At 38.9% G+C, this 15,024-nt stretch overlaps 1 protein-coding gene across 2 annotated transcripts in view; it reads right to left on the reverse strand.

Annotated features, from left to right (window-relative positions):
- Nucleotides 1-15,024, reverse strand: part of COL5A2 (collagen type V alpha 2 chain) — a 154,993-nt gene that overhangs the window by 40,981 nt on the left and 98,988 nt on the right. For both annotated transcript variants that reach the window (XM_055396899.2, XM_088830787.1), the window contains 7 exons: nt 12,392-12,445; nt 10,031-10,084; nt 8,154-8,198; nt 7,694-7,747; nt 3,881-3,925; nt 2,751-2,804; nt 212-310 (listed from right to left, as the gene is read on the reverse strand). In XM_055396899.2, coding sequence (XP_055252874.1) covers nt 212-310; nt 2,751-2,804; nt 3,881-3,925; nt 7,694-7,747; nt 8,154-8,198; nt 10,031-10,084; nt 12,392-12,445 — 405 coding nt within the window. The remainder of the gene's footprint in view (nt 1-211; nt 311-2,750; nt 2,805-3,880; nt 3,926-7,693; nt 7,748-8,153; nt 8,199-10,030; nt 10,085-12,391; nt 12,446-15,024) is intronic.

The following is a 15,024-nucleotide window of genomic DNA, read 5'->3' on the forward strand; positions in this document are numbered from 1 at the left end:
GGGATAAAGAAATCAACCATTATATCATAAAAGTCACTTTTATTACTCTCTTTTCCATAAAATAGAAAAAATTTGCAGAGTTGACAAGGGAAATTTTTTTTTCTCATGAGTTTTAAACACTCAATCAGAATTGAAAGAGAGTATATTAAAATAGACTGCCTTTGTTCTGATGTTATAAAGCATGTTCAACTTGGAGTGACAGCAAACTTACAGGAAGACCTTGGGAGCCAACGGGACCAGGTGGCCCAGTTTCACCCCTTTGCCCCTGAGGACCTTCAGGGCCTCGTGCCCCAGTGGGACCTGCTTCTCCCTAAAGGGGTACAAGAGGGAAATGTTAATTTTAGGAAAACCTAAATGCGGTGTGGTTCAAAGCTGACTGCTTATTTGGAGTTTTACATTTTACACCTAATCATTTAAAGAGGTCAAGCGCACAAAGCAGTTTATAAGGGATGTACGCCTAATTTTTCTTCAAGGGTGGGCATCTTTTCCCAGCCCTCTGGATGCTGTGATGCCTACAGCATGTTAGGGCAGAGCACCTGGTTAAAGTCACCTGATAGCCTTGAAACACCCCAGTTTCCAACCCCAGATAGGAGTCCAGACTAAAAATATAGGATGCCTGGTTAAGTTTTAATTCATATTAAAAAAAAAACAACAATGGATCTCAGTGTCACTCTGTCTCACGCAATATCTGGAAAACAACTAAAAATTTATTCTTTATTTATTTGAAATTCAAATTTACCTGGGTTTCTGCATTTTATCCAAGATACTAAATACCTAATGTAGGTCAAATCCTAGAGGAACCTGGACCTTGAATTTTAGGACTAAAAATTCTAAGCTTAGGGGGGGCTCATTGGTATCAATAAAATATACAAAATCCCTATTGAATCCTATGATCCTTAACTGAAATATAAAGAACTAGGTGTGAAAGTTTATTCTTCATGCAGAAAGCCAGAGACCCTGGAATGACTTTACAGTTACAGTAGAATTGGACTGAAAACAGACTGGGGGTGGGGGTCTTTGTGCTGGGAGTCGGGATGGAAAACAATTTCTGAGAGAAACAGTTTCTCAAGGTGTTTAACTTTATTAAGCAGTTCTCAGTAGCCAACAGACAGTACCCAGGAGGAGAGGGAAGTATCCAGAGTGAACCATTATGTAAACTACTACGGCTAGTGAAGCCTGGATCAAAAGCCACAGTAGGTACAGAAGCCACATCCTGCCAAGTCAGGGTCCTGGGCTTTGTGGGTATTCTTTCTTTAATTCTCTAGCCAAAGCTCAGTCCAGAGCTCAGTTTGGGGGTGGAGAGTCTCACAGTGAGACAGAGAGGGAAGGGATTTTGCATACTTTGAGGTACACAGGGAGGGTGGGCTCTCCAAGGTCAAGAGTCAGGAGCAGCAGCCTTGGGACTTCAGGGAGCAGATACAGAGGGGAGGAGAGAGGGTCCTCCTCGACTGAGCTCACAGCGAGTTCTCAGTCAAAGGAGGGACTGCTTCCTGAACTGTCAGAGGGCACCATTTTAAAATAAATCAGCCGCATCCCTGCGGCACAGAATTTACAGTCAACATTAGAGAGAGCCAGAAAAATAATTTGACTTGATGACTCCCACATTTCAGAGAGCATTGGAAGTGTCAACTATAGACTGCTTGCTTGTTTGTTTCGAAGTTCAAATCCAATTTGAGTGACCCCACTAATGAGACAGAGCAACTTAGCAGCACTAACGAGGAACATGAGCCTATACTGAGGGCATCATCTGCCTCACACGATGCTATGTGTGTGTACAAAGTCCAGTCGTGTCCAACTCTCTGTGACCCCATGGGCTATGGCCCACCAGGTTCCTCTGTCTATGGAATTCTCCAGGCGAGAACACTGGAGTGGACTGCCATTTCCTTCTCCACAGAATCTTCCTGACCCAGGAATCGAACCCACGTCTCCTGTGGCTCCTGCATTGCAGACGGTTTTACTGCTGAGCCAGTACTGTGTTTTTAAAAATTTGAAAGTAGTGTTCTGAGTTTATTCACTAATTTAGCTTATATAACCTTAATAACCTCTTACTGCAATCCTTGAATTTATCATCCAAAGTACTTGGGAGAAAGAACAAACTGTGACTCACTACAAATGTAAATCATCCCAGCAGAATATTTTAAGCCATTCCCACAGGGAGAGCCAAATAGCCTCCCTGCCCATTCCTTTAATGATTGTGTAAGTTGGGGGTACAAGGGGAGGGGGGAGGCAGATGTGAAAGACAATATTGCATGAGAGAACAACCTTTTGACAACCCCTGATTTATTTGAACCCCCTATTGTTTAGAGCATTATGCTATTTATTACTGCCAGACACAGTATTCAAGAACAGAGTTATAACTGCAACCCACTCCAGTATTCTTGCCTGAAGAATCCCATGGATGGAGGAGCCTGGTGGGCTGAAGTCCATGGGGTCACAAAGAGTCAGACATGACTGAGCAAGTGACTTAACTTGCAGTTGTTAAATTGTCTGGCATTAGAGTCCTAGGGCAATCAGATTCTTTGATATTACAATTGCATGATTATAGGTAATTCTTTTTAAATTACTTATATAATAATATCATTTTTTTATTTTCTATTTTTTCCCTACCACAATAGACATTCTAGGTGCTTTACTTAGTTAACAGCAACTTCCACACTCTTCAGTGAATTAAATGACAGTCTCTATTTGGGGATTCATGTACTTAAGTAATTAATTCATGCCATCAAGAGCTACATATATCAACATCTTACCTTCATTCCAGGATTTCCTGGAAAACCAGCAGAGCCAGGTATCCCAAGAGGACCCTATTAAAGAAACCAGCAAAGTGATGAGACATGTATTTTAATCAACACTTTATCAACATGTAATCTTTTATCCTTTGAACATCCTGTACTTTGATATATAGGAATAATCCACTTGGTATTTTTAAATCACAAGGATAATATTATAATTTTAAGAACTTTGCAATATTTATATGAGACATTGGTAGAAGAGGTGTCCAGTGGTATTAAACATAACAGGATCTCCTCGTTGTAGCATATAAGAGTAAGTCAGTCACAGCACAAATTGTCTGAAACAAGTGCTTCTTGAGAAATTACTTTCTTTGTGTTAACCAAGTAATAAAGATAGCTTTTAGAAAGTTACACATTGTACCAAAACCTAGAATCTCACTTTATAAAAATGATGCTTAAGAATCAGCTGGATATCTTAGAGTGATTTTTTTCAGGCTAATAAAAAATGAATATGTGTCACTATACTACATTTGGAAAGGCATGAATAGAGTATAAAACCATTGTTTAAAAGCTGAATTTAAAGGAAATTAGACGAATTTCATTCTAGGTTACCCTGATTCTTCTTTAAGGACTGCATTTTAATGCCATCAAGTTTTGCATTAATAAAAGCCTTTTTAAGTTACACTGATTTTTCTTCCTATAGTTTGTTTCATTTTTGTGAGTAACGAGGGAGAAGAGATCTTAAGGACAAGTAATTTCAAATCCTATTTACCCTCATCGTGTTTCCCTGAGTTTACTGTGTTTTACATCAGTCCATCCTGGGGACCACACTATACTCCTATTCTCAAGATTAAGCTTAACAGTTGCTCCTCTTCAAGTCGCCCTTGAGGCCTTTGTCTCACGACTGGTGTCAGCGCAGGCAGGTCCCCTTCCCTATCACAGCAGCTAGCAGTAGCATTACGCTACAGTGTTAACTGATATCTCTCTCTTCTTTGATAGGGAAACGTTCAGAAACAAGCACAGTGCATTTATCGCCTTTTTACTCCAAGCATCTGGGACACAGTAGGTGCTTCGTAAATGTTAATGAATGTACAACTGGAAGAATGAGTGCATAAATGAGTGAACGAAAATGAAAGCAGCCCACTCACCATTGGCCCAGGTTTCCCAGGCATACCATGTGCGCCGCGTTGTCCCTAAGCAGAAGAAGAGAGAAGAGAAGAGTGCATTTCTATAGCACTTGCCGACAAGTCATTTACTTCACAAAAATTTCCATGTTAAAAAACTGGAGAATATCTATTAAGGTTAACTGACAGCAACCTTAATCGGTTAACAGCAATAAAAGCACACATTTATACAACACGGGTAAGGGAGCAACAAAACACATCTATCCAAGGATAAGAAATAAAAATCAAAATTGGAAATATAAAACTGTGTAAAATGATTTTGTTTTTACTTGAACACATCACCTTCTATCAAACAAGTTCACAGACAGAGAAACTTTGAACACCGGGCTCTTCTTAATAGCTAGAATAATAGTAATAATAATGTGTTTGGCATAAAACAAAAAACTAAAGCTCACATGCACATGAATGTACTCACCCACAAAGGAAATTAAGTGATAGTGAATGCTGTGTGTGTCACCCAGATCCCCTTCAGTACAGAAGTAAGCATCCTATCACCACTGGAAGTGTTGTAAGCTGATGGCTCACAATTGAGACCCTCCCCACAAACCACTGCAAGATGGTAGCTATTCCAAGATTATGCCTGTGCCCTTCCATGGTCAATGCAGTGAAACAAAGGATTAGCCCCATTCAAGACAGTCTGTAGAGCAATTTCAGCTCCATAGTTCTCATGGAATGGAAGATTCATGGGGACTGAGGCCTCTGTTGCAAATGTAACACAGCTTTTAATTTCTCCTTGTAACAAGCCCTGCTTATTTCATTAATTTCTTCATAGGTATAGTTTATGAGTGCACTTCTCAATAAATTCCCTGCACACAAGTCTTTGCTTTGATGCCAGTTCCTTGAAAAACTGACTCATATACCATTGGTGCCAGAGAGAGTCAAGAAAGCAGATGCTAAAATGGAATTTTTAATCTGACTTCCACACTGGCTAGCTGGTGATAGATGGAGTATGGAATTCTCTTGGCGTGCTGTAGTGATGCAGTGGTAAATATTGTTTCCAACGGTGAACTGAGATACGGTACACATGTAAGGGAATGGGGCCTTCCCAGGTGGCACTAGTGGTAAAGAACCTGCCTGCCAACATGGGAGATTAAGAGACAGGTTCGATCCCTAGGTTGGGAAGATCCCCTAGAGGAGGGCATTGCAACCCACTCTAATAATCTTGCCTGGAGAATCCCATGGACAGAGGAGCCTGATGGGCTATAGTCCATGGGGTCACACAGAGCTGGATGCAACTGAAGCAACTTAGCATGCACACATGGGAATGGACTATCGGTGCAATAGCTCAGGCATTTGAGAAGGTTTAGAGGATGCAACAATTATAAAGCTAATGGAATTCTATGGGCCTTGTTGAGTGAATCCACTGGAGAAGGATGTTGTAAGGCTGATGGTAATAAATCATCAATATAAACCTCCTTAGCAGCATTTAAAAATATTATCATCTTCTACAGCTAGAGGGAAGAAAAAGTTGAAGGCCAGCTCAGGACTTCATGCTAAAGGTTTAAGTACTCTTGAAAAGGTTGAATTCTAAAACATGGAAATTCTGATATGCCATGGTCAAGGCCCTTGATTGGAAGGATGGGTACTGAAATTTGGCACTGGGATATATTAAGAACTTTGAAATCTCAGGGACCCTGAAGCCTCTGGGCCTACAGAAGTGATCCTTTCCCATTAACAGTTTATACTTCCCTCTTGCTTAAAGGTGATACAGAGCCCTCTACTTTACCGGACAATATATGCTACCACCACCACTACCTGCTTGTCCCCTGGCCACTAGACCAAGAACTAGCATCAGGTCATGAAATAGCTTGGTTGAAGGAACGCTGTTTCTGATAAAAGAAAGAACAGATTATTTACCAAAAACACTGTAAGTTCTATACCTCATGTAGAGGCAGGATTCAAGAAAGAATACATGGGACTAGGTCCTCAAGGTACGGGATTGAGAGGGACAGGATATAAAACTGGAGAATTTTAGTGATTTGGAAGCACTCTACCAAAATATATATTTAACACCTGGATAAAGACTCTGGGAAATAGTATTAACAGGGAAAATAGCTTTTGGAAACTTGGAAAGAGCAATGGACCACACTAAGTGAGGTAGAAATGCCAGGGTTGCCTGGGCAGACAGTAGAATAAGGCACAGAGAAATGAACACAGTAGATTGGATATAATATATATGGCTGGATAAAATAAGAGCTGATTGTGGCTGACTTTATTTTTCTGGGCTCCAAAATCCAAAATCACATCAGATGGTGATTGCAGCCATAAAATTAAAAGACGCTTGCTCCTTGGAAGGAAAGTTATGACAAACCTAGATAGCATATTTAAAAGTAGAGACATTACTTTGCCAACAAAGGTCTGTCTAGTCAAGGCTATGGTTTTTCCAGTGGTCATGCATGGATGTGAGAGTTGGACTGTGAAGAAAGCTGATCCCAAAGAATTGATGCTTTTGAACTGTGGTGCTGGAGAAGACTCTTGAGAGTCCCTTGGACTGCATCCTAAAGGAGATCAGTCCTGGGTGTTCATTGGAAGGACTGATGTTGAAGCTGAAACTCCAATCCTTTGGCCACCTGATGCGGAGAGCTTACTCACTTGAAAAGACCCTGATGTTGGGAAAGATTGAGGGCAGGAGGAGAAGGGGACGACAGAGGATGAGATGGCTGGATGGCATCATTGATTCTATGGACATGGAGTTGGTGATGGACAGGGAAGCCTGGCGTGTATTGGTTCATGGGGTTGCAAAGAGTCAGACATGACTGAGCAACTGAACTGAACTGATATTCTACAATATTCTCTCCATTTCCAGGGGACACTCTGCCTACAAGTGATAAGGAACGGTCTAGTGAGAGGGTGTCACTTGTTCTGAACCGGGGCCCGGACTTCAGTACCACTGAGAACCTCTAAGGTGGCTGTCTTCTGTCGGATCATAGTAGGGAATGTGATAAACCTGCAACTCTTAATTATAAAGGAGATAATAAGATATTAAAATAAGGAAGGTCAGATGGCAGTCCTCAATTGTCAAAAGTGGGTGTAATGTAGTGAACTGCAAGTTTGAAATATTAGCAAGTACAGCCTGACTTCCAGAGAGCTGTGAAGAGAATGAATAAAATAACTGTCCCTGCCCCAGGTTTAAGGTAGATGGGCAGAGAGCAAGAGTATTTCTCAATCTGTACAATTAAAGGGCTTCCTAGGTGGTACTAGTGGTAAAGAAACTGCCAGGCAATGCAGGAGACATAAGAGATGCGAGTTTTATCCCTGGGTCGGGAAGATCCCCTGGAGAAGGGCATGGCAACCGACTCCAATATTCATGCCTGGAGAATCCTGTGGACAGAGGAGCCTGACTGACTATGGTCCATAGGGTCGCGAAGAGTATGACGTGACTGAAGCAATTTAGCAGGTACAGTTAAAATCAATCAAGGGAAAATGATCAGGAGACTAATCTTTTAAAGGGTTTATTCACAGTATAGCCTTTTAGGATTGTGAGGAACAAGAGATAAAGATGTTTAGAACACTTGGTAAATAATAACATTTTCTTAATTTCTTTATTTAAAAAGTAGGCAACAAACATTCTTTGGTTATGTAAGATGTTAACATTAACAGAAGGTAGGTAAAGTGTCCCTGGGAACTCTCTATTCTATCTTTGCAACTTTCCTGTAAACTTAAATTTGTTTCAAAAAGAAAAGTATAAAAATTACAAAGTAAGCAAAGTAAAGCTTATTCTCCTTTGAAAGGCATATTCAACAAAGTATTTGAGAGAGCTGAAATGTACAAACTTACAGGAGCACCCTGTGGTCCAAGCCTTCCTCTCTCTCCTGGCATTCCTCTTGGACCCTATAGATGAGAGAGAGAGAACATCTCTTGAAACATCTTACTTGAATCTGAGAGTACTTTGATTTCACTTCTCAAATCAATCATTAATATAATCACTACTCATTATAATTGGCCTAAATAGACTTCACTTAATCTAGCATTAATGGCCTAAATCTATAATAATCCTGATTTGGTCACTGGGTACAGAAAAAGAAAAGTGCATTCAACAATTAAGAAAAACAATGTAATGCAGGAAGCGTTTTCTATTTGAAGGGGCAGTTCTTATTGGATGCTTGCCTTTCACTTGATAATAAAGAATTATTTCACCAGCTAACATATGCTGTCTATGTCTTTTTTTTCTATTTAAATATTCTCTAAGCATAATCTAAAAAGCAAAGAAATAACAACAAATTAAATTGATACGTACCATCGGACCCATGGCACCCATTGGACCAGTAGGGCCAGCTTCACCCTAAAGCAAAAGTGAGATCATATTACAATACAGGAAGCCTACAATTGATATTCACAATATTTGCTTCCAAGTGCGTTATTTTAAAGGCTTATTTTCAAAGTGAGCATTTGAAAGGCATACTTTCAATAAAGGGTCTCAAAACTATGTTGTATCACCCATTCTAAAAATACAGTGGAAATCTAGTGTCTATAGAAATAAGTCTAAAATCAAACTGGGAATTGAAGCAAGATTTATGGGACTATCTTTTTTTCACTTTCATTTTCATTACACCTAGCCACATTAATCAAATTTTAATACAAATGCTTAGTCTAAGTCTGATAATAAAAGTAAAATTTTACAAAACTAAAATTGACTATAATATTCCTTTAAGATATCTTGTACGAAGCTTAGAAATGACAAATTTAAAGCCAAATGCTTTTTTACACATGTATCTCATTGTACTTTCCATTAAAAAGTCATCTGCACTTCTTGGATGTTCTCTTTTCCTCTAGAAGCATAAATAAATTTGGGGAAGACAGAATGGCCAAAGGCGCTAAAATTAAAAGGGTACTAAATAATAAGGAGTACGTCAAGGCTGTATATTGTCACCTTGCTTATTTAACTTATATGCAGACTACATCATGAGGAACGCTGAGCTGGAAGAAGCACAAGCTGGAATCAAGATTGCTGGGAGAAATATCAATCACCTCAGATATGCAGATGACACTACCCTTATGGCAGAAAGTGAAGAGGAACTCAAAAGCCTCTTGATGAAAGTGAAAGAGGAGAGTGAAAATGTTGGCTTGAAGCTCAATATTCAGGAAACAAAGATCATGGCATCTCGTCCCATCACTTCATGGGAAATAGATGGAAAAACAGTGGAAACAGTGTCAGACTTTATTTTTTGGGGCTCCAAAATCACTGCAGATGCTGATTGCAGCCATGAAATTAAAAGACGCTTACTCCTTGGAAGGAAAGTTATGACCAACTTAGACAGTATATTAAAAAGCAGAGACATTACTTTGCCAACAAAGGTCCGTCTAGTCAAGGCTATGATTTTTCCAGTGGTCGTGTATGGATGTGAGAGTTGGACTGTGAAGAAAGCTGATCCCCAAAGAATTGATGTTTTTGAACTGTGGTGCTGGAGAAGATTCTTGAGAGTCCCTTGGACTGCAAGGAGATCCCACCAGTCCATTCTAAAGGAGGTCAATCCTGGGTGTTCATTGGAAGGACTGATGCTAAAGCTGAAACTCCAATACTTTGACCACCTCATGGGAAGAGTTGACTCACTGGAAAAGATTCTGATGCTGGGAAAGGTTGGGGGCGGGAGAAGGGGACGACAGAGAATGAGATGGCTGGATGGCATCACCAACTCAATGGACATGAGTTTGAGTGAATTCCAGGAGTTGGTGATGGACAGGGAGGCCTGGCGTGCTGTGATTCATGGGGTCGCAAAGAGTCGGACACGACTGAGCGACTGAACTGAACTGAACTTAAATAATGGGACCAATGAGCCATCTAAATCTCTCTGATATTTTTAAAGAAGAATAAAGAGTGAACATGTTTTAGAGAGTGGACTCATAGTGCATCTTTACATAATGATAACACTCATCTTACATTGGTAGAAACCAAATGCCATGGTAGGGGTTTCTAGTGGCAAAGTAAGGTCATATCATGATCATCTTAAATCTACTACCACTCATCCATGAAAAATTATATTTACCTACTTAAGTATTCATTCTTTATACTACTCTTTCCTCTAGAACTATTTAAGGTGGACTTAAAAGAAATTTTAGACTTGAAGCAGAACAGAAATTCTGTAGTGAGGTTGTATTGAGATATTATTCAGTTACCTTGGAACCGGTTGCTCCAACTTCACCTTTTGGGCCTTCAAGACCTTTGTGTCCCTGAGAAGAAAAATATAAATTTGTATTTAACAGATTTTTGAGCCTCAGGCATGTAAAAGAAGAACCAAAAACAAGTTCACAGGAAGTACCTTATGAAAATAGATCACAAATTTAAAGTCGTTACTTAAAATGTTCCCAAATTCTCATCTCTTTTTTTGAAAGTCTATTCAATGAAAAATAATTTTTTTTTTTACTTTACATGATTGTATTGGTTTTGCCATACATTGACATGAATCTGCCCTGGGTGTACATATGTTGCCCATCTTGAACCCCCCTCCCACCTCCCTCCCCATCCCATCCCTCTGATTCATCCCAGTACACCGGCCCCAAGCATCCTGTATCATGCATTGAACCTGGACTGGCGATTTGTTTCACATATGATAATATACATGTTTCAATGCCATTCTCCCAAATCATCCCACCTTCTTCCTCTCCCACAGAGTCCAAAAAACTGTTCTATACATCTATGTCTCTTTTGCTGTCTCATATACCGGTTTACTGTTATCATCTTTCTAAATTCCATATATATGCATTCATATACTGTATTGGTGTTTTTCTTTCTGACTTAATTCACTCTGTATAATAGGCTCCAGTTTCATCTACCTCATTAGAACTGATTCAAATGTATTCTTTTTAATTGCTGACTAATACTCCATTGTGTATATGTACCATAGCTTTCTTATCCATTCATCTGCAGATGGACATCTAGGTTGCTTCCATGTCCTGGCTATTATAAACAGTGCTGCGATGAACATTGGAGTACATGTGTCTCTTTCAATTCTGGTTTTCTCGGTTTGTATACCCAGGAGTGCAATTGCTGGGTCGTATGGCAGTTCTATTTCCAGTTTTTTAAGGAATCTCCACAATGTTCTCCATAGTGGCTGTACTAGTTTGCATTCCCACCAACAGTGTAAGAGGGTTCCCTTTTCTCCACACCCTCTCCAGCATGTGCTGGGAAAACTGGTCAACCACTTGTAAAAGAATGAAACTAGAACACTTCCTAACACCATACACCAAAATAAACTCAAAATGGATTAAAGATCTAAATGTAAGACCAGAAACTATAAAACTCCTAGAGGAGAACATAGACAAAACACTCTCCGACATAAATCACAGCAGGATCCTCCAAGACCCACCTCCCAGAATAATGGATATAAAAGCAAAAATAAGCAATGGGACCTAATTAAAATTAAAAGCTTCTGCACAGCAAAGGAAACTATAAGCAAGGTGAAAAGACAGCCTTCAGAATGGGAGAAAATAATAGTAAATGAAGCAACTAACAAAGGATTAATCTCAAAAATATACAAGCAACTCCTGCAGCTCAATTCCAGAAAAATAAACGACCTAATCAGAAACTGGACCAAAGAACTAAACAGACATTTCACCAAAGACATACAGATGGCTAACAAACACATGAAAAGATGCTCAACATCACTCATAATCAGAGAAATGCAAATCAAAACCACAATGAGGTACAATTTCACGCCAGTCAGAATGGCTGCTATCCAAATATCTATTCAATGAAAATTAAAGTAGGGTTTCCCCTCTTTAAATAACATTTTCAATTTGCAATGGGCTCATCTTTCAAATTTTTGTGACTTCATAGAAGTTTAATTAATAGAAACAGAAAATGTATGGTGGCCTCAGGAGAAACAAATGATTATGGAATTTAGTTATAAAACATGGTTCATATCCAGGAGTGATTTTTTAAATATTTAATAACTAGTACAGCACAAGCATTCTAATCATAAGCTCAGCCACTCAAAACAGAGGCCACCCAATGTACTCTGAGTGAATATCAACTATGCTTTCAGACAGGTGTGTAACTTCTATGCAAGTATGTACGTAACTAACAGTTGCACACTCATTAGCTTGAGTTAAAGAGAGGAGCATCCTACAGCCTTCCGTGTCTGAGCTGGATCTGAGTTGACTAGGCCCTGTGCTCCAGTACACTTGATGGTATTAGGTAAATATTCCACTAGGTAGTAGTAGTTGCCTATTTTCTTAAATAAATCTCATTAGACTGAAGCTGAGAGTCATGGATATTTCTCATTTACCACTCCTTTCTTATTTACAGCACAGTATTCAGCACATTGTAAGAACTCAAAATACATTTGTTAATCGAATCAAATGAAATTCAAAGGAAACATAAAAACGCATTGTGATTTTGGTAACTGACATCTACTGTAACCACAGCCAGTTAAGGGCAATTGACAAATGAAATTGTGAAGATTTTGAAGGTAATGCTCCCCAGACCCTACTCCATAAGTCAGGGTATCTAAAAGGATTACAGAGGATTGAACTTACTCGGTGACCCTTCAGGCCTGGAAGACCAGGAGCCCCAGGAAATCCTCGAGCTCCCTGTGGGGGGAAAAAGAGATAAGCATTTCAGAGTCGTTAACTGCAGAAGGCACTTTTTTTCCCAAAAAAAGATATTTGGCACATTTTTTTTTTTTTTACCAACAAACCTAAGAAGAAAAAGGAGAAATATATTTTTATATGTCAAAATACTGCTAGGTTATCAAAAAATTATCAAGGCAAATGGAAACAAGTCTTACACAGAGACATGGATTAATTCCAGGTGTTGATTTGATAACATTTTTAAATTTTCAAATGATATTGCTGTGTTATAATTAGTAAAGAATAAACAATAAGAAAATAAGCCTGAATCTACATTCTCTGTGTCTAAATCAAGTAGGTCAAGGTATAGGAAAAATAATCAGGAAACTTAAGGAAAATTACGCTTTCTCTCTTTTATATTGTGTTTTATTTGTGGTAGAATAATAAATGCATTTGTAGCAAATAAATACAATCTATTTTTTCTGAATTTCTAAATATTATCAGTAGAATATGATTAGAAAGATTATATTAAAATGTTATCAGAATTTTTTAAATAAAATATTCAGGAGACGCTTATGGATTTGTGATTGTACAAAAAACTGAGAAAATGAAATATCCAACAGAAAAGAAAGTCAAGTAATACAAAGAGAATGGGTTGGTTCCTTGACTCAACTTTTCAGTTTCTGTTAATTCTATGCATCCTTCGCCTAACTGTATAAATTAAAAAAAAAAAAAGAAATCAGACACTAAATCAAATCCAAAATGGCACGACTCCTTTGAAATGATGCTTGAAACTTTTTCCTCATAACTTCTTTAAATAGTTAAGTATCCAGTGACTTAATTACTCACTTATTCCAGTTGCCCACATGAAATAAGCTTTGTGTTGAAACCTATCTACTGCCACAGCAGAGTAAGCACTTTGATAGCACAGACTGACGCTATAATTATTATTCTCAATCCGCATATCCCTAACACTTAGCCTTCTGCCTTATTAGTAGGCATTCAAGAATAAAAACCGAATAAACAACTGAATAAAGAAATGGCTTCACATTCGTTATCTTCTTCATCTTCTTGAAACTTACAGAGCTTTTCCTAAATCTTTCAAGGAACTTCTCTTGTCTTAGTACAATCTTACAGAAACGGCAAAATCCTTCTGTTCTGTATTACCATACCCTTTACTTAGTGCTAACTAAATGAATGAACAAATAATTCAATAAACAAACTTTGTATGATAAAAGCAAAGCAATAATTCTTCCATGACCTCTTTCAGGATAAATGTTTCTGTAGTGGTAGGGGGTTATCACAGTGAGGGCACATCAAACCCTGCACTCAGAACACATAAAGTTCCACTAAATCTTCTGTTTACACAGCCCTACTTAGGAATTCTTTCACTTCAAAAATGCCCTTTAAGTTTTTCCACTGGAATCCTGCCCTTTACTGAGATTTGTCTCCCCATCATCCTGAGCAGAAACTCAGCATACATCCATCTAAGCCTACAGAGGCATTACCGAGCTATGCTATTTCAAACAATTAGTAAACTTTTGAGTTTTTGTGGTCTGCAAGGGAATTCTCATGTGATTACATATCTCTAATATAGCAAGAAAATAAACCAGATGTACTAGCGCTCATAAAATTTTTCTCATTCTGCTGACCCAAGGCTGTCATCACACCCCAATCACACATCGCTGCACTGCACTTGCAGAGTGCATCTGTGACATGCTGGCGGGGCGCCTTTCCTCCCCGCAGAGGGCCCACGCGGTGAGTAGGTGCAAGTCTGCAGCAGGGCGGGGTTTCAAGCCTGGGTTGGTTCACACCCACATCTGTGCTAATGACTAAACCACCTGTCTTTGTCTGCAGGCTGATGAGGGAAGAAAGGAAAAAGCGAGGAGGGAGCTGCAGGCCTGGTTTTGTGTTAGAAGCGAAATGAGCCTTACAGTCCTGTGCTTAAATTCCCGTAAAAGATCATTAGCATTTGTGTGTCCAAAAAGTCCCTAGCACTGAACCTCATCAATTTTCATAAAGTAAATGGACAATAATTCAGTATTGTTGTATGTATATGGTGGTAGAAATATTAGGATATTATAGGAGATATATTAAGTAGGAGGTTGAATCAGTTTAGGGGATTCTGGACCAAGAAAAAGTCTAAGAGCAGGAATGTTAGAGCATTTATGCTTATTTATCGTTTTCTAACTTTCCCCACTGTCTCTGTAGCACATCCTAGGGGAGCTCCTATCAAAGTAACGTGAGTGAAGAAAGACAGGAGGGTTCAGAGAGGCCAAGTGACCCAGGTCTTGAATTCTGGTAGAGCTAGTCACTCTCCCTGTATTGAGCCAAGTGAGAAGAAAACAACTGTATTAGGAGAGCTGGTGATTGATATATCTGGTTGTAAGCTTTTAGGGGCCAGAACATCAATAAAGAATTTCAGTCAACAATAGGGTTTGGGGAACAGCCAAAGAGGCATCCTGTCCACAATTTACTGTTCTAGCATATAAAAAACAAATCAACAAACTCTTTAAAGCTGTCATTTTTGACATATGAATACCAAATCTTTTAAAAAACTAAAAATATCTTTAAAAGATAAATTGGGATTGAGCTATTAT

This window comes from Moschus berezovskii, chromosome 2, assembly GCF_049115385.1.
Source record: "Moschus berezovskii isolate FMDL1 chromosome 2, NW_MosBer_1.0, whole genome shotgun sequence".
In the NCBI taxonomy this organism is placed as follows: domain Eukaryota; kingdom Metazoa; phylum Chordata; class Mammalia; order Artiodactyla; family Moschidae; genus Moschus; species Moschus berezovskii.